At 42.4% G+C, this 23780-nt stretch overlaps 1 protein-coding gene and 1 long non-coding RNA gene across 5 annotated transcripts; one reads left to right on the top strand and one right to left on the bottom strand.

Annotated features, from left to right (window-relative positions):
- Window positions 1-1061: 1061 nt before the first annotated feature.
- Window positions 1062-17813, bottom strand: cpeb2 (cytoplasmic polyadenylation element binding protein 2). 4 transcript variants are annotated; one of them, XM_023428878.2, is made up of 11 exons: window positions 16367-17813; window positions 14501-14770; window positions 11130-11220; window positions 8874-8924; window positions 7731-7754; window positions 5783-5956; window positions 5023-5112; window positions 4773-4891; window positions 4572-4686; window positions 4108-4289; window positions 1062-3833 (listed from the first exon to the last, which is right to left on the bottom strand). In XM_023428878.2, exons 1-11 carry the CDS (start codon window positions 17324-17326, stop codon window positions 3606-3608), a joined length of 2304 nt encoding a protein of 767 aa, XP_023284646.1. In that variant the 5' UTR covers window positions 17327-17813; the 3' UTR covers window positions 1062-3605. The 4 variants fall into 4 exon arrangements, with proteins under 4 accessions (XP_023284646.1, XP_087036087.1, XP_023284647.1 ...); XM_087179961.1 differs by lacking the exon at window positions 7731-7754; XM_023428879.2 differs by lacking the exon at window positions 8874-8924.
- Window positions 17205-22612, top strand: LOC147817815 (uncharacterized). Its single transcript, XR_015438631.1, has 3 exons — window positions 17205-17286; window positions 19383-19523; window positions 20095-22612. It is a non-coding gene; the product is annotated as an uncharacterized LOC147817815 (long non-coding RNA).
- Window positions 22613-23780: the final 1168 nt, after the last annotated feature.

The following is a 23780-nucleotide window of genomic DNA, read 5'->3' as shown; positions in this document are numbered from 1 at the left end:
TAAACAGCGTAGCTCATTAAAGTCTCCCTGCTCAGCACATGAGAAGCCACCGGAACAAGAAGAAGAAACATACAGCAGCCATGTTGTGTCCAAACAGAATGGGTCTTTATTCAGGAAGTGAAAGAAGAAAACAAAGATTGTAATCAACACCCCATTTAAATACAAAACCAACAAAAATAAAAATAAACATGATATTCATTTTGCATATCAAAGAACCATTTAGTAATAATTACAATCCAAACACCTCATAAACCACTTCTGTCAATGTATACACAAACTCTGATTTAGAAATTAGTCACTTTAACAATAAAATTACAAATATTTAGCTTTAAAAATAATTAAACTCAAAATAATAATAGCATCTTCAAATTATATATAGTGTATTTCCACATAAAAATACAAAATAATACCAATGACATTTAAATATGAAAAATTATTCCAAGAATTCTGCTATTATTAAATGAAATAAAAACGCGGGATAAAACAAGATGAAATGAAATAGAAATATGCATGAAAAAGTCTCTCCTTTTGTTAGCAAAACACTATCCAAAATAACTACAATCATTTACATCAGTACAAAGATATCTGGATTTAAAAATAGTTGCAATGAAAAAACGGGGTTTATTTTTTTTCTGACAGTAAAAAATGACACTGTGGATCAGAAATCTGCAAAATATGCAATGAAAAAAATAAATCTGCATTAAAAAGGTTTACACTGTAGTTCTTACTTTTATACAAACATTAGAAACAGTATTGCACATCACAACACAGATTCGAGGTTAGTCAGCCTTTCAAAATGTGTTATATTCAAGTTTCAGAGCATCTACGAGGACAGGCAGCCGAGGCCTCGATGCAACGGGGAGAATCTCAAGTGTCTTCCAAGAATATAATAAAACCTTCATGTTTCCTTCCTTCAAAAGAAATGTGTATCAAAATAAGAATCAACCGTATATCAAAAACTTTGATGATATTAATGACATGATTCTTTGTCTTTAAACAGAACTTTTGGACATAATAATCACTGGTGTGGGGTGGGGGGGGGGACAAATTGTATAATAGTCCTATTTAAATAGAAAAATACAATCAAAATCAAATAGGTTTTTTTTGTCTACAAAAATAGTGAAATAAATATGATTTTTACAAAAACAAAGACACATACAGAACAAAGTAACAGTGTTCAACAGAGAAAATAGAACCTCACAAGAAACAGCACGAGTCAAGTGTTACAGGTAACGATATTCACACGTTCGCAGCGGACACCACGAGAACTGAAGCCACGGGGGACAACGGGAGCTCCTTCCTTAACCGACTTCCTCACCTCGACGCTGTTCTGACTCTCGCTCCTAACAACATTAGACTACATTAGTTAATATATTAGAAAATATTGGATTCCTGCTCTACTCATACAGAACATAGATAACTTAAGACCACTGATTCACGCTACATCTTAAATAAGTAATCATGAAAAAATAAAATTTAATAAATCATCTGTAGAATTATAAATAGGTGGAGGTTTCAGAGAATCCACATCTGCACTGAAATCACTTCAGGGGGCGAATAGGAAGAAAAAACGCGGGGGTGGGAGGGGGGTAGAAAAGTAGTGCATAATATATATTATAAAAAACATACTGAAGGGCCAGTGATGGGTAAGTAGTTAACACAAATTAAATTATATGACTCAGCTATAGATAACAGCTATAAGTAATTAGTTTCATAACACACTTGATGCCTGAACACAGACACAGAGGAACACACACCAGGGCGTGGAGCAGGAGAACCACAAAGACACGAGAGCGACACACTTGTACAGTACCGAGCGGATGGCCGTCTTCACACAGAGATTGTCCCTAAATAGTTTTTAAAGAGTATTTCAAGGGTCACGGTGGGAAATCAAACACACGAACAGCACGAACAAAAAGAAGAGCGTTTCATCTTCAGCACGCCAAGAAACCCGGTGTCATCATCCTCGTTATAAAAGCTGGGTGTGGAGATGAGGAGAAACTGGGCTGGGGTTTCATGGAGCTGCAGCCACACGGCAAGACTGTCTCAACTAGTCCTCACAAAACAAACAGCTTAGTCCTAAAGGTGCTTATTAACACAACCTTAAGCCCAGGCCCACTCCTCCCAGTTAAATCTTCTGAGCTGACCGTTTGTTTTGTTTGGCCTTTGGTGTCTGGACGATGCTTTATCAGATTAACCTTTGGGGCCGTACAAAGATAAAGGATAGGAAGGGTGAAGGCAGAGTCATTGTGATGTTTCCGTTCTCCTCTACGTAGCCAGGTTGGAAACTAAACTAGAGCCTCAGTCTACACTAACAACAGTCACACAGCACATGGACGACACACAAACACAAACCACTGAACACCACTCTGCTTCTCAAGAGGTTTTTTTTTTTTGCCATATAAGCCACCATGTCACAAAACGATGGCGTCCACTAAGTCTACAGTAGAACCAATATCACTTTTTGTATCGTTAAATATGTAAACGGATCAAACAACAGATAAACATCAATGCATGCAAGTTTAAATATGATTTTTTTTAGTTATTTAGCTTTGTCTGATTTTTTCCCTCTTAGGCATCTGTAATAGATGGTCATGCTACTGACTATAGAATTTAAAGTCTTGTCTTTAATTATGATTTCAGTGGTTTGTTTTTTGTTTTTTTTTCTCTGTGTTTTTTTCTCATATCTATTCTGCATGCTAGTTGTGTAGCTAAGCCTATTGTCATAACATGCACTTTTACTCTTTCCATGGCAATGGGGGCCATTAGTGGTTGAGTGCATACTGCATTTCATTTTACATGATTCTGGTTTATAAATGGCATTTAATATAATACCTACTCATCTATTCATATATATATATATGTATATATAGCAGCAAAGCTTCTAAAGTAGCTTGTTAAGTATAAATGTTGAATTCAGTTACAAGAAACCAGATTTTGTATTTTGAGGTATCACTCTATGGGTCAGTATGAGCGCAGAAATAACCTATCTTAGTTTTTTTTTTTTAATAAACTCTCTAACAAGAAGAAAGAGCCCATGGCAAAGATAAAAAAACAACTGTTTGTTTTGCGGCAGAAATGTGTCAATTTGAAGCTTCCTATCACTTTTGCTACCTTTGGTTAATGACCTGGGGCAGGAGTCAACGTTAGAGAATCGAGGTTTTCCCAGAAACAAGTGTGCACTACACGCACTGTGGGGTGGCTAGCAGCAGACAAACAGACAGACAAGCTGCCCCCATGCAAAAACATTCCTGTATCTACTTTAAATCTCACATACAAAAATAATAATGATAAAAAAATCTACAAAAATCAATCTCTTTTTTAAATCTCCTCTTAGAAAAGATGAAAGTACCACAAAAGAGTTGTAGAGTTGTCAGAGCCTGAGATGTGAGGGGGGTTTTGGTGAAAAACTGAGGCTTGTGGTGTTTGACTGCTACAAAAGATATATAGATATATATAGTTTACTGTATACTGTATAGTGTTACGTACTCGATTATACTGATAGCTTAGGAGAGCAGGAGAGGCAGAGCGATGCTCTTTTTCCTGTTAGCCAGTGTTTCATTTCCCTTCCCTCTGACTGTGTCACCATGGCTGCGGTCTCATCTCTAGTTCCAGCGGAAGTGAATCTGGCGAGGGCGGTCGGCTCCCTCTTTCACCAGGGGCTTGTGAAACTCTCGTCCGGCGCGGGAGTGGATGTTGGCCCAGCAGAACTCGCAGTAGTACTGCAGACAGGTGACATTCGCACAGAAGAAGGGAGCGAATTTCCCTCCGCAGCGCGCACCCTGACACTCATCACACAGCTGATCATCCAGGACGTAGGGCTTCACCTCCACCTGCGAGCACACATGATGGAGAGCGTGGAGACATGGCATAAAGAAATACAGTAACAATCTAATATGTTCATGAAAGGCCAGCGCTCACAGCAGCAGAGAGGAAGTTAATTCAATCAGCCTTAATAAGGTTTTGATCACCATAGCAACAAGCTGCTGCTTGTCTGTGCTGATGCTGATAGCACACATACACACACACACAGACATGCACTCACAATGAATCCTCATAATGACTGAGGCATGTACACTTTATGAAAAGGAGAAGGGGAGTCTGTACCCTCTTGTCAATGTCACCATGCTGCAGTTGGACGAATCTCGCGCTGATGGCAGCGATGTAACTCTGCTGATTGGAGAACGCCACCCGCCCTGCGCCCTTAGGGTATTTGAGCTCTGGATCAGTGTCGATTCCTGCGTAACAGACTCCACCGTACAGACGATCCATAATCATGGCCAGCTCAACTGGCAGAGAGGGAACAAAAGAGGAAAAGAGGAACAGATTTAGATGAGTGAAAGGATTGGAGGAGAGATATGAGAGGAGACGAGGAAGTTACACAACAGGATGTGAGACAGAGTGGGGAAGAAGCTGCCAGACTGTGTTTGCAGATGGGATTTCTAGTCTCAGATACTCACATCACACACTTTAAACATACAGCTGATCATCTGCTGCAATATGTCCCTGTCCAAGGCAGCACAGATGTGAATGATGAAACTGTTTGAAATGAACAAACTGGGTGTAATTACTTGCTCTCAGGGGACGAGGGACACCGCCCACAAAGATGGTCTTGCGGGGATCAAGGGGCTGAGATCCGTCCATCACAAAGTCACTGTCGCTCAGGTTCCAAGGTCGAATTTGCACCTGAAGTCAAATTCAACATTTAATCAACCTTCTGATTATCTTAGCACTCAGGCCTTTTCAGTGTGAGCTGGTGCTGCCGAACTCACAGGTTTGTCCTTAATGGTGGGACTGGAGACGCACAGGTACAGCTTCCCGTCGTCCTCCATGCAGGCTTCAATCAGAGCCTGCACTGAGCTCTCCTCCTGGAACAGCAGGAATGCGTAACCTATGAAACAAACACACAAGCACACGCTCAGTGTGGGCATAAACACTTATGTTCTTATGTTAAATGTAAATACTGTTCCTCAGCCGTAAATGTATGTTTATAATATGGAGGCTAGCAGCTTTTGTCAGTACCTTTAGGTGGAAAGTAGGATTTGCTCTCTGCTTTGTGCGGCCAGTCGACCACCAGGTGACCAAAGCGGCGGAAGCTTGAGGTTATTTCATCTTAGGGAAAAAGGAGCAGTAGATGGGTAAAGAGAGAGAAGGATGGTTGATAGAACAGAAGGAACAAATGCCATCGCATGGTACCGACTCAACCTGACTCGACTCTACTTGACCCTACTCGCTTTTGGTACCAGGTTCTTGTTTTTCCACTGCAGATAGTACTCCCTGGATGTGGCTATCGTGACATTCTTCAACGCAACACACATGAACAATGGGGGATAATGAAGGGCTAGCAAACAGAGAAACGTCTACACCTCTTAAATCGAAGAGGTGTAGACGTGTAGACGTAGATGTTTCCACAGTGTGGTTTGGCGGGTTGCCTTATTGAAAGTAAAGAACAACAACTAACAGATATGTAACAGGCAACAGTGGCCGATGTAGCTACAGTTGCTTGGCTGTTTAGAAATGGCGGTTTTGTTCAGAACATCTCGTCTCAACAATGATGATACAGAAGTGACCAATTAGTAGGCTTCACTGTTTTCACATCACCTTTTGGTATCACATCAGCTCGCTTAGAAGCTCGGTTGAGATGACACCAAAAAAAGTACCAGGTATAAGGTACTATCCACAACATTTGCCCAATGGAAAACCAAGAAGGTCGAGGAGAGTTGAGTTGAGTCGAGAGGAAAAGGGCTATGATGCAACCATGAGAGAGCGTTTTTTGTCTCACCTTCATCTATGTCAGGGGGCAAACCTCCCACAAACACCTTACGGGAGAAGCGCTCAATGCGTTCCCCATTTTGGTGGGGGTAACAGTTGGGGGAGCCAAGGACTCCTGGGACACCCTGGTTGCCGTGGCCATCATCAAGGAGATTGTCATCGATAGGGAAGAGAGAGGAACGGCCTGGTGGAAAAGAAACAGAGCAGGTAAGGCCACGGCAAATGTCAAGCACTCTATTAGACACTCACAAGCAGAAACACTCAAACATGTATTTAAACCCAGTCTAATTACAGTTATGGAGTTTTATATTTATGCTATGACATGAATAAATCCAGAGGATAGGCTGTCTATAAAATAATGTGTCTGTATTTAGTACAGCTTTATACTGAGTGGTTGTGAGACAAAGCACCAGCTTAGAGTGAGGATTATACAGTTTGGATTTTTACAGATCTGAGACCAGGACACGCAATCGTGTGTGCTCCACTTTATCTACCAGCAGTGTGGTGGATAAAGCAGGTGTGGAAAGGCTGGTTGTGTCGAACAAAGCTGTTAACAACATGGCTGAGCACTATGGAGCCCCAAAGTGTTGGCTATTAGATAAATAAATAAATAAGTATATAATAAAATAGTTGTATGAATGAATTGTGTAAAATATAGAAATGACACAATAATTTGAATCTGAATTTAAGAAGTTAAACTCTACATTTTTATTGCATGTTAGAAATTTATACATTTATTTTATATTCAAAATTCATTTCTTATTTTATAATTGCATTTTCCCCAACACTTTTATTTTATGACACTATTTATTTTATAATGTCACATTTCATAATGTCACTTCTGATGTCCTCTCATCTTTCAGCCAATCACACATCTCCGACCTTTCCAGTAATAACTGCTGCTAGTTTTAGGCAGTTAGCCTCCGTCAGCCAGAGACACATGGCAAAGTTAGTCTGAATCAACTACACGCTGCTGCTGTAAATGAACAAAGACAGAAACTAGCATTTCCTTTCATTTATTTAGCTTAACAAGGCTGTACGTGTGTCCAAGCTAAGTAGCTATGTTGGGTTGTTATATTAGTTGGTTAATTCAAAAATACCATGGGTGTGTTTTTATTCTAATGCTGTTCCTCTGTCACAGTTCAATACATTCGTTCATCCTCTGCCTGCCTTTTCCATTGTCTACTACATGTTATATACCAGCCCATTTTCAACTGTTCTCTGCCTGACTGTCTATTGTGCTTTCTCCGCTGTAGCTAGGTAGCATGTAGCATGTAGCATGAAGCATGAAAAAAAAGTTTGAAAGCTATCCAGGTTTTAATACTGTGGCTGTGTACTTACTGCAGCAGCCTCTAGTGGGCTAATTCATTATAACATTAGCATTATTGCTGCTCTAGCTAACAGATGCTAACTGGCTAAATTTGCACTTGTTGATCTTGCTATCCTGAGAGAAGCAGGGGGATTATGTGAGTGGCTGAACTGTCAAGTTTGAATAATTTCTAATATTTTCACAAATACTAACATATTTTACACAAATTATTCGTCTAATTATTTACATGTTCTTTACATGTTTTTTTTCATTTGATTTTAAACACTGTGGAGTTGCATAGAGCAGAGACACAATAACTGCCATAGTGCTTCAAATAAATGAGACCAAACCTGAAACCCTTGATATCATGCATGTCTGTATACTAAAACAATACAATCACATTGTAATCGTGTAAAGTTATTTTGTTATTTAGTATCTTTTGATGGCCAATGATAATTTACTGGGTCAAATTCACCCTAAATGATTGTAGAAGAACACTACAAAAAAATCTGTGTTCCTGAATCTGAAGAGTTTGAAGTCTAACCCCAGACTGAAGGCCTCAGCAGTTTGGCATCCATTCAAGCAATAAAGCATGCCACAAGAGAATAAGCCAGGATGAAAAAGATATGTTGTAGAAAGCTGAGTTTACCTCGACGTCGCCCATAGCTCCTGGCTGCATGTAGAAAAGTACAGAGTGCAAGTTTCAGCTGTGCAGACATTTCTCAAAGGTTATTTGTAACGTCTATAAACTAAAACCTGCAGAGTTGTCTTATGATTAATTTACCATTGTGACAGGTCACTTAGTCAGTGTCAAATAAGCTGTCAGTCAGAAAATATAGCCTACTGAACTGATTAACATCCTCCTGGCACCCTGAACATGATTTATAACTTTTTTCTACATTACCTCTTTGAATAAAATAAACTTTATAGAAAGAAAAGAAAAGAAAAGAAAAGAAGGATTTTTTGAGGACATGAAGACAGAGTAGGCATCAACAATGTGTAGTAAAATACATGAAAAAAATAAACATATGGAAATTCCTGATGTCTCTGTAGATGACGAATACGATAAACAAAACTATTTCACTGCTCTGAAAACGTATCCTCTTTTTTCCATAAAATTTGCCAGATATGAGGGAAGCCATTTGGAGAACTAGAAAAATAAAGTTGTCCAACTGCACATATGTTACATCACTGAAAAGCCCTGGACGTCCTCTGTCAGGGAAAACAAACCCTGCCTCCAACAGATGACAAAAATGAATTACTGATTCCTGAGTCTCAGGAGGAAACGGCAAACACCAGGCAACACCAGAAATAATAATAAAAAATCGTGCTGGTAAATTATTTGCAAATGCCGCCTGACCCAGATATGTGTCCTGTTGAGACTATTATAAAACGAGATTTTATTTTTAACATGACGTGCGTCCCAAAAAAAGGGCAGTGGCACTGACCATTTACATTTTAATGAAAGGATGTAACAGACTTCTGTTTGTGGTGCACGTGGCTGTTGGTATAACAATGGAAACACACCATCAGATAACAGAACGGTAGATCTCAGGCTTGAATGAAGTCATGAAAAAGCAAACAGTAAGTATGCAAATATTCCTTCTGGATTAGTTGAAAATAAAACAAATAATGATAGATGTTCGCATCTCTACACCAGATCTAGCACCTCACCTGGTGTGACCCTATTATACCACCGTGAGTCTGCTGAGTCTAATGAGGCTAAGAAGTAACAGTGAAAGCATCATGAGAGCTAGAGACACAGAGGGAGATGGTGCTAAGAGATAATTACCATTGAGCATGAGTAGGCCGTCAGCCCCAGGGTTAGGGCATCCCACACGGCCTGACATGAGAAACAGACACACACACACACACACACACACACACACACATACACACACACACACACACACACACACACACACACAAATAGGGATGAGACAGAGCAGATGGAGAGGACAGGGCGAGGCCAATGTGTGTACATGGGAGCGAGAACACACACAAAACACACACACACATTCAACTACAGCATCTGCCTGTGAATGTGTCTGAAACCACCGTGTCACATGTCCACACTGAGCCCTGCAGAGAAACTACAGCTCTTCTTAACCCCAAAGATAACTCAAGTTCATATCACGAGAACACAGAGGAAACCTACCAGAATAAAACATCTCAGATTTTGTTTTCATCAGCACCATGATGGATTCTTTAGATAAAACAGATCATTTCCTTTCCAGCTTTAAGAAGGGAGTCCGAAAAGACTGTGACTTCTCCACTAGCAATATGATGTGATCTGAAGTTAATCATGAAATATCACATATTTGGATTATAGCTGAAACAATTAGTTGAATCATCAATTATTCTGACCATAGAAAATCAATCAGCAACAAACTGGATAATCAACTAACCATTAAAGTCATGTTTATTCAAAAAACTCCAAAAATAAACTTGTTCAAGCCTCTTAGATGAAATTATTTACCATGTTCTTAGTTCTTTGTGTTTTGGTTTGTAGGTGGAAGCAATGTGATATGTCATCTGAGACTTTGAGAGTTATGATGGATGCTTTTCACTCTTAATAGACTAAATGATAAATAGAGAAAATAATCTGCAGACTAATTAGTAATGAAAATGAACGTTTCAATCATAATTTAGTTGGACTGTATTTTTGTTCATGGTACCTCTTTATAATTTCTGAGTCTAGTTTTTTCGTTCATATACTAATGTTACAGCTCCTGCCTGCAATGTCTCTTGTGTGTTTATAGCATCTTTTAAATTATTGTGTTCATATAAGACAGTGTATTGCATTTCAGCCCTTCACCCTCACTATCAGAGCAGCGGTGTGTATTGTTGTTCACCTCGGTGTCTTCTCTGTTACTACCACTGGGCGGCACCAAAGTCAGAAATCTTCAAATTCTACATAGTGACTTTAAATGTTAAAAGAAAACACAAGCAGGTGTTGTCCCAAAGAAGATACACAAGCGGATTTGAAAATACTGTTGCACGTGCACAAGTTTTTTTCATTATCACTGCACTGAATTTCTTGCAGCATTACCATTATGGTCTATTAGAGCTGCTAGCCAGAGTGCACTGTTGTGTTAGCTGTGGCAATGCTATAAATGGCAGAGCCCTTCCTTGCGAGCCCTCCTTCCCTCTCGTCTGCTCTCTTGGCTGTCATACGCAGTGTGTGAAAGTGTGATCACATCTAAAATTAGTCTAGATCCCCCTCTCTCTGCTGTGCACACTGGCCCATGTCCTCTCCATCTGCTCCGGCAGGAAAAACAAGAAACTCGCCCAAGAAAGGAGGGCACAGGACAAGTCCTGCTTTCAGCAGGGTCTAAATGAAGACTACAAATAACCAGTTTGTACACATATACAAACAAATACCAGCTGTACGCCTGGTTTGCTTTTTTACCACTGTTGTTAATTTTGGGTTATATATTTTAAAGTGAGAGTGCAGCAGTCCTGTGAGGCTGTAAATGGGCTACAAGCAGCCGTCAGTAGAAGAGCAGGGTGAGAACGGTGCAGTTATTTGACACTGCTCCTCTGATGTCCAGCAGCTGAGCCCAGGAGGCCACAGCAGTGTCATGCTACAGTACATTCTCTGCTCGCTACTGCCATGAGGAATAATTCATCAGAAACCAAAGACTTCTTATACTTCTTTTACTTTAAAAAATTCCAATTTATGTGTGATATGCTCGTTTCTAATCCGTCAGAAAACATCTGTAACTAATTAGAGATATTCACAGTAAAGAAAGGCCCACACACACACACCCAGCCTCCTGACTCTGCTCTGTGTGCTGCCCAGGTTAAGCAGCAACAGGATCAGTGCTGTGGGGTCATGTAAATGTGCAGCTGGTGGCAGAAGTATTAAGCTCTCAGCAGGGAGAAAATAAGCTGGTGTGTGGAAAAGCAACGCAGCTCTGGGAGCAACGTGCCGTTTCACTTTCCTGCACTGAGTCACTCTGAACGACTTTGGGTTTCCTATCTGAACACGATTACCTCCGCCTGACCCCACATACGTACACAGAAAAGGGAAAGGGACTCTTACCCTTCATCGGATCCTGCTCAGCTCGCATGATGTCGATCAGAGAGCTCTCCAGGGAGTGCATGTTCAGACTGTCGTACATCCTGGAGCGGTCCTATAGAAACACAACGTGTTACATATGAACTTTTACATCATCCACAGTCAGAGCTGACAAACACACGTCATGATGCAAGTCTGATTCCTCACATTTCTAACACACTTTTATGATTTGGTTTATGAATAATAAAGCCTCAGAAACGCAGGGTATTTGGCTTAACATGTAAGAGTGTGAGTAGCTCACGCTTGGATTAACATTCTTTCCGTATTTATTCACTTTAGGAGTCTGAAGGTATGTTTGTGAGCGGTCTATATGATGGATTCCCCAGGATCTCTGGACTGGTTCCCAGAGGCAGGCGGACAGAGAATGGAAACCAAAACCAGGAGTGGCATTTAGAGCTGAGATGGAGGTTCTGAGTTCATCAGCTCTTCCAGTGCGATTAGTTAACCATAACAAACAACCATGACTCATGTGGTTATATTCTGGTGTCTAACATACCACAGAGTGCCAAGCCTACCTTATCAAACCCAGCATAATAACAGGGTAAAGGTCAATTCAATACACCTTGATAATGAAGGGTTTCGGCTGTCTGTTGTTTTCATGTTTATTTTTAATGCAACAAAGAGTTTGTCAGGAAAAATGACTTGATTCAGTAAATCAAAAAACTGACATCCACAGTCCATCACTGCAGTACCTGCTTGTTTTAGTTTGATAATGGGATCATTGATTAATCATAAACAGGCTGATAGGCCCTGAAACTGGCTTCACATCTACAGCTAATCAGTGGGACATAATTGCCATCATTAATGTGTCAGTTCAACTAAATTACGAGAAGATTTATTTTCTCAATGACCTCTAACAGTGTCTCGCTATGCAGATCAATTTAGTTTAATTATTCCAGGTTTGCCGATCTCTGTCTCCGATATTTCTGCCACCACATCGATGCCGTGTAGGTGAACCCGATTTCATTTGTGCTCATCAGCAGCAACATCTATTTCCAGTGGCAGTGACTCTGTTATTCTGGATAAAAACACAGTTTAACCTTGTCAGCAGGGACAATTTCTTTGGTGGAGAGTTCTCCCAATGTAAACTGTGGTGTATCCAGAGTAATTGGGACACTGTTATTCGAAAAACACTGTTTTTTTTCAATGTCATTTTTGATAATTGTAACTGATTAACAGCAGGAAACTCAAATTGGATATCTTATATATTAAAATAAATCCAGAACTATCTGTGTGGCCTGATACCACTGGAGATAGCTGAGAAAATATGTTTAATGTGGTAATTTTGGTGAACTGCACCTTTAAACCAACCCAGCTGATCACTGCTCTATTGGTCTATGAGAACTTGACAGTCCGTGGTTTCCAAAAGGACTTACAGGAATCCTCCATCGGTTTAGCTTTGCATAACTCCACATGCTCAGTTTTTCTTCACTTTCAAAACTGAATTAAAAAAAAACTCAGATTCACACAGCTCCGTCTGCAGTCATTAAAGTCTTTATACACCATTCTTCACCTGTGCGTGGATGTGGGAATCGCAGTGTTAGATAAATATTCTCTACTTTCAGAATATAGTGAATATAAGAACAGTAGAATAGTGTTTTCGGCTCATAGTGTGCATGACAATTGCTGTACATGTAACCACCTTTACTACAAGCTTAGCACCCTTACTGAGAGTAAGCGTACCTCTCTCCCGTCTCCCTCCGTCCACCTCTGTGATGTTAAAAACATGACACAGCAGAGATACAGTGTGTTGCAGCCTGCCCAGCATTAAACAGAAAGGAAGGAAGGAAAAGACTTGGAATCTAAAAAATTCTGGGTCCGACACTGTTTATGGAAATTAACAATCCACGGAGTCAGGCCTGTTTCCTGGAATAGGAAGCATTGTACTTCTTGGCACTGATACCACTAATAATTTGAGCTCATAGCAACAGTAAAACCACTTGGTGACAACATTATTTAGGTGATATCATTATTTTAGCTTGAGTGAGTCACAGTGATGAATATCTTCTCTATGAGAGGTTTTTATTATTCTGGTATCTGCTCCACACAGACACAGGAAAGACACTGAGTTTGTAGTTTCACGAATTTTACTGGGTGTTCAGTATGTGTAGAGGTTATTAAGAGACACATTGAATTATAACTGTACTCTCTCACACACAGCCTCCCCAGACTGTAACTGATTGACTGACAGTTTTACATGAGCACTAATACCTCATCTTACCGACACTGTAAAACACAGCATTAGAAATTAGAAATTGAATCTAGGCCAATGGCAATGTGGGCTTTCAGCAAATACTGCAGCATAATAAATTAAAGCTATATCACTATAAAACTAGTCCGATATTGTTCTTTGCCCAAATAATCACGATTCTTGTTATTGATATATATTGTTGACAAGTGTTGAAATGCATCTGGGTCACGGTAGTTCAAAACTATTTACTGATGTGTGTTTTTTTTTTAAAGCTAACATCTAATTAACTGCATTAAATCCATCAAATACCAAATAAACCTCAAAGAGACAATAGGTGGATGTCAGCCATGATGTAATTTATATCACTGAAGAGGACGCAGGGCGTTAGTATTTTCTTGTCCAAGAAAAACTATTCATTTAATTTGGAGAATTAATGGGGATTTTGCCATGGGAGGGAGGAGGAGGGAACAAAAAGAATCAGTGACTTATAATCAAAACATGAACAAACAGGGAGCATCTAGATCCTAACGCAGCCTCCACAGAGGAGAATAGATTCTCCCTATTTAGACGCAGTAAATACAACATCGAATAAGACGCTGGTTCTCCAAGACACACACACACACACACACACACACACACACACACACACATACACATACACACACACAAAGAACTTTCTCAGCCCTGGTACCTGAGGTAGATCTCACCTACAAGATGTTTGTATCCTGAAAATGAATTCAGCCCAGCCCCCACTTTGTAACAGCTTCAGTAAAAACCTGCAGAGCAAATCAGTTCTAACTCCTCCCGGCTGACTGAAATGCTAAACCATGTTGACCCTTTATGGAAAATGACATCTACACATCTACTCACTGCTACATACGTCTGAGGAAGCCTTTGGTCTGTTTCTCTGTTGATAAAAAATGATTCTCTCTGTTTCTCTTTCAGCAAAGGATCTCACTTGAAACTGTCCCTCTCACTCACACACTGATACCAACACACACACACACACACACACACACAGACCTTCATCGTTCCCTTTGTCCTGAGTTTGCCTGTTACTAAACAAAACCCTCCCAGTCACAAAGACACTGATCCTACAAAAACACCCACATCAGTCATTGCCAGATCAACCCCAAACACCTACCTGCAGGGGCAACAAGGTGTTGCTGTTGCTGTCAGTGCGGAACATGTTTTCCTCTATCCAGGACTTAGGTCCCAGTGGTCCACCAGAGCGTGGGAACTTGGGAGGAGCGATGACGTTGCTGGAGAAGGGCTTCTTCAGAGGTGAGACGTGACTGACCGAGCCAGGTACGCCCATGCCGCTGCCTCTGCGGTGGTCCCGGCCCCAGGACATCCCCCCGGAGCCCCAGCCGTTCCCCTGGTGGCTGCCCCAGGGAGACTGCTTCACCATGGGCTGCAGACACATCAACGGTGGAAAGATGGAGGGTTAGAAAGAGCATGTACATTTTTTATTATGAATATTTTCATTTCATCCCATCCTGCCCCTGTACCCTTCCTTTTCTCCCTGTCAGCCACAGCCGCTTGATCTGCTCCTGTAGCGGGTGGCTAGATAAGAAGATTTAGGGCTTTAAGACTAATACTAAGTATCCCGTGCACTGCAACACCACCAGTGTAAGTTACACACACACACACACACACACAGACACACACACACACACACACACACACACACAGACACACACACACACACACACACACACACACACACACACACTATACCTGGACCTTGTGTCCACTCTTAATCATACATTGAATCGCATCATACTTAATCTTTCGTGCTTTCACGTGAAAATCTTACCCGGAGCACAATCACCGTTCTGTTCCTCACACACTCAACACATAATGTCATCTAAAGTCTTTGATCCACTGCTAACAGCTGTGCAGAAAATCAGATAGTGCCTAAAATAGTTTAAGTACTTGTACAAAAGAGCCATTGGAAAAAATAAATAAATAAAAAGTATATATATATATATAAATAACAACACAATAATGAAAAATAAGACTTTTCTGCTCTGTGCTGTATTTCCTTTTATTTTCTGGCCGTTTGAATATGTATATGAACGAGAGACCAAAGGGGGCTGGGCGTCTTTTTAATGGAAATATATTTACATAGCACTCGTAAAGAAAGCATGGGGTTAAAGGTCAGCCAAACAGCACACCACAAATGCACTTCAATCACACCCAGTCACAAACATGCTCTCTCTCTCACACACACACAAACACACACACACACACCCAATGCGCAACATCACACATCACATGAGAAACCTGAAGCTGAAGGCTACTGACACGTACGCCCCAAGACTACTGCATAATCTGAACCTTCATGAAAGCTGCTGCTGCCACTGGTCTATCTTCAGGGTGCCTTAACTGTCTGCCACCACACACACACACACACACACACACACACACACACAGTCGAGATACTAGATGTCTTCATTTGACCCAAATAAGCACCCATTTAGGACACCAAACCCTGAGAGCCTTTGTATTCCTACTGAGTGAACCACAAGACAGGGATGGTCTGCTGCCATGTGACCACATCCCACTGCCAGCTTCCAGGAGAGAACAACAGCTAGATTCAGTGATGCTCCCTTGTTCCCCTGTTCACCCTCCCTCCTCCCTCCCTTGACCTCAAGAGTAGTGACTTCAGCCCTTGCAGAGAACATGGCAAATGCATTAGGAAGAAAGAAAAAAAGGTTAATTATCCTGCTACAGCTGCATAATGTACAGACACACACACACACACACACACACACACACACACACACACACACACCCTAGGGTGATGTTTTATCTTTGCAGTGTCACAGAATGCTCCCTAACCTAAAGACACCCAAGTGGTGTCATCATTTAAAATTACAGGAACCTCAGATCCGCATTCTGGGTTTTTTGTGGCTCTGAGGCCTATTTTTGGTCATGAATGGAGGGATACATAATGTGAGAGAGCTGTTCTCTGTCCTGTGTCACCTTCATGTGATCATCTCACCTGGTGCTGGTTGTAGTTGTTCCTCTGCTGCAGGAAGGCGCCCTGCTGGGGATGCATCTGGGGACTGACCGGGGACCTGCGACTCTGTGGCTGTTGAGGGACGTTTATCTGGGGCGAGAAAGGACCGCTGAAGCCCTGCACATTAATCCCGGCGCACGGATTAGCTGACACCGGCGAAAAACTCTGGAAGAAGGCCGGGTTGATGGAGGAGGGGATACCTGGGTAGAAGCTGTTGTCAGAGTCGGTGTTGGGCATCTGGTTAATGGCGTTCGCGTGGATGGGGTTGATGGAGTTGGGTGCGGGTGGGGGCGAGGAGCTGGTCTGGACGGACCACGGGGTGCCGAACCCGGGGAGCGAAGGTGAAGACGAGCCCCCGCTGGCGCTCTGCATCTCCTGGACGGGGAGGTTCGGGAAAGCGGCGCCGAGACCTCCGGACAACATGTTGCCGGTGCTGCTGCTGCCATTACCGTTATTTATATGGTGGGTGATGGGGGAGTCCATTTGGATCTTGTTTGGATTTACGGAAGTGGGCGATAGCGACGCAGCATCGGCTTCAGCCTCTTCCAGTGGAGAGCCGCAGGGGCCAGCAGCAGCGCTGGGGTCGGGCTTGGAGAAGGGCTGCCTCTGCGGCAGGTGACTGAAATGTCCCTGGGGTGGGGGCGACTCAGTGGGGCTAAACTCAGTGTGCTGACTTAACTGCTGATGTATTTTGCAGCTGTGCTGAAGGTCACAGAGAGACTGGGTCGGGCAAAAACGGTCTCGATCGAAATCGGGAAAGGCTGTCTTCTGGTGTAGGTGGTTATAATCCGGCGTGAATGAGCTCAGCGGGCTGTCGCGGTTGTCGGCTTGGTTCGGCTGTTTCCCAGATATGCTGACCGTGCTGCTGCTGCTGCTGCTGTCCTTTTCCTCGGTTGACGGGGGTAAGTGCGTGGTGGTCACCCCCACAGGCTCATCCTGCATGTTTTGCTGATGCGCAGCAGTTGACAGGAACAGCGAGGACGCGGCGACGCTGCTGAAGGGCGAACTAACCGAAGGAAACCGGCAGGACGAGGCGCAGGATCCGACAGCCGGCTAACAGACTCCAAATTCGGCTTTTCAGTGAAGCAAATAGATGCGACTGAAAATATATTACAGCTAAATGAGGTCTCTTTAATAGGAAAATGTCAGAGAATAGGCTGAAGGCTACAGGCAGAGACAGAGAGGAGGGGGTCTGGCCTACGCAAAGAGTCGACTCGTTGTAGTCGTGATCTCTGTTTTACTCGGTGATATTCTCCTCTATCTGAAGACCGAGCTGTTCCGGCCTTGTACTGGGCTATAGCCTAGCCCGTGCGGTCCATTCCTGTCCGACCGTGTTACCCCCTCCTCTGGTTACCGGCTGTGCTGCTGCGGCAGAGGATTAAAGATCCCCGACTGGATCTACGTCACGACCGCATCACGCCTCGGTGCGCCCGCCTCGAGCCTCCAGCCCGAGCTGCAGAGAGGACCGCATTGTTTACGTCATTGTTTCATTATTCATAAAGTGCAGTAGGCCTACACCCTCACCAGGACCCGGGAAGTAGCCGACGGTAGGCTGAGTGACAGCGGCGGCCTAATTACACTCAAACACGTCATGAATATTCCTGCAGAGAGCAGTTGGTCCGTTCACAATGATCCAGTGCAGCTCTATGGTGTCACAGTGCTAAAGGTTATTATGTCTGCTAGTCTGCCATATTTGTAATGGAGATTGCATTATCGATGTAAAGCATTTCACTTTATTTTGAAATAAATGACGTTGCATATTGACAAACCTAAATCCGGAGACATTACTGCGGTTTTATTTCCCAGTCCACCTCCAGCAGGATGTAGATGAGCAGACCTCAGAGTGACAGACACCTCAGAGCCTGATGGTGTCACATTATGAGGATTATAATCTTGCCTTTTAAGGCTGTGGATTCTTTCTTTGAAGCTTAAACATTACCAGACTACATGGTGTGGCTACAGTTTGTGCCCATTAGTATTCACTCCACAACTATTGTGCGTGCGTCTGCGCCAGCGTCACTTTACGCACGGACGCAAACAGCTAAATATAGTTTTCTATGTCAGCGCCTGTCGAGGGAGATGAATCTACATCGCCTGTTCTGAAATCAAAGCTGACAAGCGACCCCACCATATGATGTGGCTCGTAAATGGCCACCAACAGCACCACCAGCACTTTATGGCTGCTGGCAAATTCTATTTAAGTGTGGATGGGACAGAGTGATTGTGTTGGCGTGGGAGTCAGGACAGTGTCACCATATGACTGTTCATTTATGTTTAAGGACTAAAGACAAAGGGTTTACCCTTCTGTCAGCACATGATAGTAGATCTCTTTTATTCACTTTCAAATACAAAACAAGCATCAGCTGGGGGTGGGGAGTAAATGAGGATCATATAAGATCTAGTTAAACCTGCTGTTATACATTATTGTTGTTAGACTGGTGTCTTTGGTGTGTGAACACAGGGGCTTATTTAAATAAACAGTCAGGGTCCTCCTCTCTTTATCAAGTCTTGAACTGAATATATCATCACTGTGTGTGTGTGGTAATGTGGTTACTAATGAGGAAGACAGATACCACAGTGGCAAAGCAATGTGCGTGATCAACCTACCATCTGGTCTCTACTAATGATGATGGCTTATCTCAGCACAAACTACACACAGCCTTTCCGCCCTGCATTGTCACCTACACAATGCTTTTTAATCTGGAGCACCTGGTTAGAAAAAGAATGTTCATTTCATAACCTGCCCAAATCTCTGAGACTATTTTTAGACTCAAGTGTTATAAAGTTTGTTGTTATGACCTCTGGCAGTCATACACATACATTATCATTTCCATTGTTACACAGTTATTCATAAGTGCCACAGAGCATTTCCTGCACGTGCTAAAGTTTTGATCACCGCAACTTCTCATTCCCACAGTTTGTACACAACATGAATCTCATCCATGACAGGATTCAACTCCAGTCTCTGGGGTCTTGTTTTTCATTTCCCTTTTCGCAGCACCTTGAGCTGTTTTGGGAAGTAAGAAGACACCCCCCAGAAATTCATCATCATAAGGTCCCAGATGGGACAGTCCCACCAGTGAGGGGGCAGGTGTGGTGGACATGGTTGGTGCTGAGCACCAGTGATTAGCCAGACCCAGTAAGTGCTGGAGGGAGTTAAATGGGGCAGGCTGCCAGCTGCTGGTGTCTGATGGTTTTGGGATGGGGGAGGGGGGTCAGGCAAATGTGGGTGGAGTGGACGCAGGGGGTGGTGTTATGGGGACAGCTGCTCTGCTACATACAGAATGTGACACATCATTCCAAATCACTAAGCTCAGCATAGTTCTGCATATTTATATTCACCTCTGGATGATGTTGTGTTCTCTGTCCGTGCACTGTGCAGTATACAGTACAGAACACGCTGGGAACAAATACAATATAAGATATCAATATGTGCATGAACATATGATAAGACCATGCATCATAAAGCAGCTACTCCCTTCATTTTAACCAGGCTTCTGTTATGTTGCCACTGTTGGTTATTAGGAAACACCTGGCCCACTGAGCTGGATCAAATTTCAATGTGTTTCTAAAGCTACCTCTATTTAGGACTCTGTCAGATTGGCTGTCACACTGCAGCTGCAGTCGTCATAGCAACAGGTAATCTGCATTTCCTTTTGTGTGGTTGATTACTCTGTTTGACTGAGGGCTCTCTCTCTGTATGTTTGAAGGGTTGGGCGGAGGGCATTGATCAGCTCATCCTGTTTGACAGACCTATCCATCAACTCTGATGACTCTATTCTGGGATTGATGGGGTGTGTTCCATCTCTTATAATCCTATCTCAGCATTCAAGAAGTACGTCTCCTGTGTGCCGCTCAGCACGGAGGGTCGTGTTTCAAAGATGTGATCAGGCGGAGGTGCCATCAAAGTACTTTCTCACTGGGAACCTTCAGATTCAGATGGTGATAATAAAAGCAGATGTGTAGAATCTATAACATTTAGTTTTGTACAGCATTATAATTAAAGGGCCAGTTCACCCAAAATAACAAAAACTTTCACATTTATGTCTTGTGGTACTATGCAGATAGTTTAATTCAACTGCGACACACAGAGGGTGAATGTCGTCACTCACACCATCCAAACTAACATAAAAAATGAAACAGCAACATCTCTCTCCAGAATAAGACCCCCGTTACTCTGGATAATCCACTGGAACTACTTTTTACGGTACAAGTGATCCATATGGAACCTGTTCACTGTGGCGTTGGCACACTGGGTGCAGTGAGCTTGAAAAATTATATTGCTGTATTCTTAAGTGTAATTTGTCAGTTGATGTCTCCAAACCTGGACAAGTAGAAAACAATCTGCCTGAGATACCGTTTGAGATAAATGGAAAAATATAGATATTTAAATTCTTTCTCATAATTTGAGTGAGCTGACCCCTTAATATGTCACTTTATAGCCATAGTTTTGTGGACACCAAGGCTCGTTCTATCTGCAGGTTATGATTTTGCATGTTAGTCTTCAGGTTTAATGCCAGCTCATGGAGGGGTTTTTGTTCTGATTTGCACCCAGCATGGCCTCCAGGACGGAGGTGTCTTTGTTGCACTAAATTGTCCCTTTGTTATGTCTCTCTGTGCACTGAATGGCTCTTTGTGTTGCTGACTGATAAAGCTTCTGCAAACAGTCATCTCGCTCACACACATGCACAGACACACAGCCAGAGGTGTCGGTAACGATGTTATGTGCACATTTGATCACAAACTCACAGAGTGACATACAATGTGAGAGTAGACGGCTGGATAATCTTATCTCTTATCCAATGGGGCTCGTCGTCGGTGGTCACACCTTCCATCCCCACTTTAATCCACTATTGCTTCAGACTCAATCAAAAGGGCCCTCCCATGTATGATTGGTGTCATTCTGTGAGATTGAATGGGCAGTGGGTCGGTATCAGAGTGGCACATATTTGCATTTTATGGCCCCCCTGCAGAAGGCGTGTGAGACTGATTAGGTGGTTGGTTTCTCCAAGGCTGGAAGACTGACACCAGGCAGGCACATCTGCTATGCTTTAAACATATTAGAATTATGGAAGGTTGTAATTCTCCTCATCAAATGGGGCTATGTATAGTTAACTTAAAAGATCAATCTTCTGCTCGATTTCCGATCACTTTTCATCTTCGATCAACTTTATCCCGTTTTCTTTGTTTCAGTGCTCTCCTCTTGTCGTTAATCCTATTCCCAATATTCCCACGAGTGCTCTCCAGAAACTGTGTCCACCTCACATCTGTCTACTCTCTTGGCATTATCTTAATGTCAGAGTAAATTTCCTTTGGTTGTTGCACAGAAGCCAGAGCTCTGTTGTAACAGCAAACACTCACACAGACAGATAACAGCCTGCGGCCTTCTGCTTTCCATAGGCCCTTTATTTGCACACAAACACACACACACACACACACACACACACACACACACACACACACACACACACACAGAGCATTATATCAGGCATCAACAGGGGTCTCAGACATATGTGGATGCCTCTAATGCTGTTTAAAGAAGAAACAAAGAGGACCCCCATCCACCCCTGACCTCTCTATCCACACACACATGCACAAACACACACACACACACACACACACACACACACACACACACACACACACACACACACACACACACACACAGGAAGTGTGTTTTCTGATTCAGTCTGTGAATGCACCTGTCCATCAGTGCATTACATTATAGCAAGTAATGCAATTAGGTATTTGTCTGTGTGTGTGTGTGTGTGTGTGTGTGTGTGTGTGTGTGTGTGTGTGTGTGTGTGTGTGTGTGTGCCTGTCTGTGTGTGTTCATATGTATGTGTCCTCCATACATTGTCAGAGGGCATCTCAAGTGTCTCCAGAACAGAGCTGCAGCTGGGGGTCAGAGGTCAACATTGACAGGTGTCTCTTGTTTGAAGCCGGCAGGTGGAGGAAGATCGTGGACGTCAGTGAAAACAGGATGATCATTTCTATTTCTATATTCTTCATTCACTCAAATTGATGTTTAGGTAAAACATTATTGTGTGCATGTCTTGTTCTTTTTGTACCTCAGATGGTCTTTAAATGAGTCCATATTAATTCACTGTAAACTCTGATATCCTCTGAAATGTTGATTGATGATAAAAGCTCCTAGATCAAAATGTGCAAACAGAAATATCATTACAATTACAATTTTTGTGCTTCTAATAAAAAGATCTAAAAACATTTTAATCTTGCAGTGTATCTTGACATGTCTTCTTAGATACACCCGTCCCTCCATGTCCTTTACTGTAGAGCTAAATTGACAAATACTTGTTCTCGTTCTCAAATCTGTGTTTATTTCAGTTTTATTCTGCTTATCCTTAAAGAATCATTCTTGTCTGAATGTGTTCCTCTGTGTTATTTTCTGGGCGGGTTGTGTGGGGTTTGTAATGGCACCTTGCATTCTTCCAAATGGCTTTTTTTAAATACCATATATACAGTCAGCACAAAACCTGCATGTAAGAAACTTGTGTGGAGCTCATGTCAGAACCTCTCTCACACACAGGAAGCAGCACTGCATCTTCCTTGTTTGACCAGCAGTGGAGTTTGGAGCTGTGTCCTTTACACATTACTGCCACCCAGTGGTAAGAGCTGAGATGGACAGACCTGCTTGTATGAAGACTGCGAGGTGAATTTTTTCTGTTAACCACATTTTTTAAAGTGAATGAGGTCATAATACATGTAAAAAGGCGTCAATCAACAGTTTGAGAGCAGACAGACAATAACAATGTAGAATAACAGAAACTAGTATTGTTGCAGGCAATAATGAGACTGTAAGAAAAACTGGGTCACTTCATTATCAGAAAAAAGTACAATTATTATGTTGGAAAACTTGATTATTCACTCATCATTCAAATAGTGAGGGAGATTAAAGCTTGATAATTTCCTCTTCTTCTGTGTTTTATTTCAAGTGTTGATCCATAAGAAGATATATTTGTGGTTTTAAGAACCAAACACCATCTCAATGTAGTTTCACATCTCCTCTCTCAGGCTTCTCTCTGGAGCTCTGGTAGCAACAGGTCGGTGAGCCAATCAGAAGAGAGGAGGCTCTTAGCCTCTCTTCTGATTGGCTGACAGTTTTCTGAGTGATCCAATAAGAATATAGCAGATTTCAGGTAAGCACTCAGAGAAACCAAATCCTGCAAGGTTGGATGGACGGGACTTGGGGCGTGACTGAAGGTGGAGATTGTGTCTTTGTGACATCACAAAGTTCCAGAAGTCCTGACGGCTGGTTTTAACGCTCAGTTTCTGAATACAGGCTGTGTGCATTTCTCTGTGGACTGAGACTTTGATACTTTCACAGTATTAATATAGAACCTAGAGCTGATCTATAATCAAACTACTCATGGAC

The sequence above is a fragment of the Seriola lalandi genome, unplaced genomic scaffold, assembly GCF_002814215.2.
Source record: "Seriola lalandi dorsalis isolate HSWRI2012SDOR001 ecotype SW California unplaced genomic scaffold, Sedor1 jcf7180002054885, whole genome shotgun sequence".
Lineage (NCBI taxonomy): Eukaryota > Metazoa > Chordata > Actinopteri > Carangiformes > Carangidae > Seriola > Seriola lalandi.
Note: the sequence above shows the minus strand (reverse complement) of the source record. Positions and strands in the feature narration are given on the sequence as shown.

Excerpts from the sequence above, each read along its gene's own strand:
- cpeb2 (XM_023428878.2), bottom strand. The coding sequence starts at position 17,326 with ATGCAGGATGAGCCTGTGGGGGTGACCACCACGCACTTACCCCCGTCA. Across the intron at positions 7,755-8,873 it reads CGGCCTACTCATGCTCAATG|CCAGGAGCTATGGGCGACGT; the intron begins GTAATTATCTCT and ends TTCTACATGCAG. Across the intron at positions 4,290-4,571 it reads CCCTCGTCCCCTGAGAGCAA|TTGAGCTGGCCATGATTATG; the intron begins GTAATTACACCC and ends CCTCTCTGCCAG.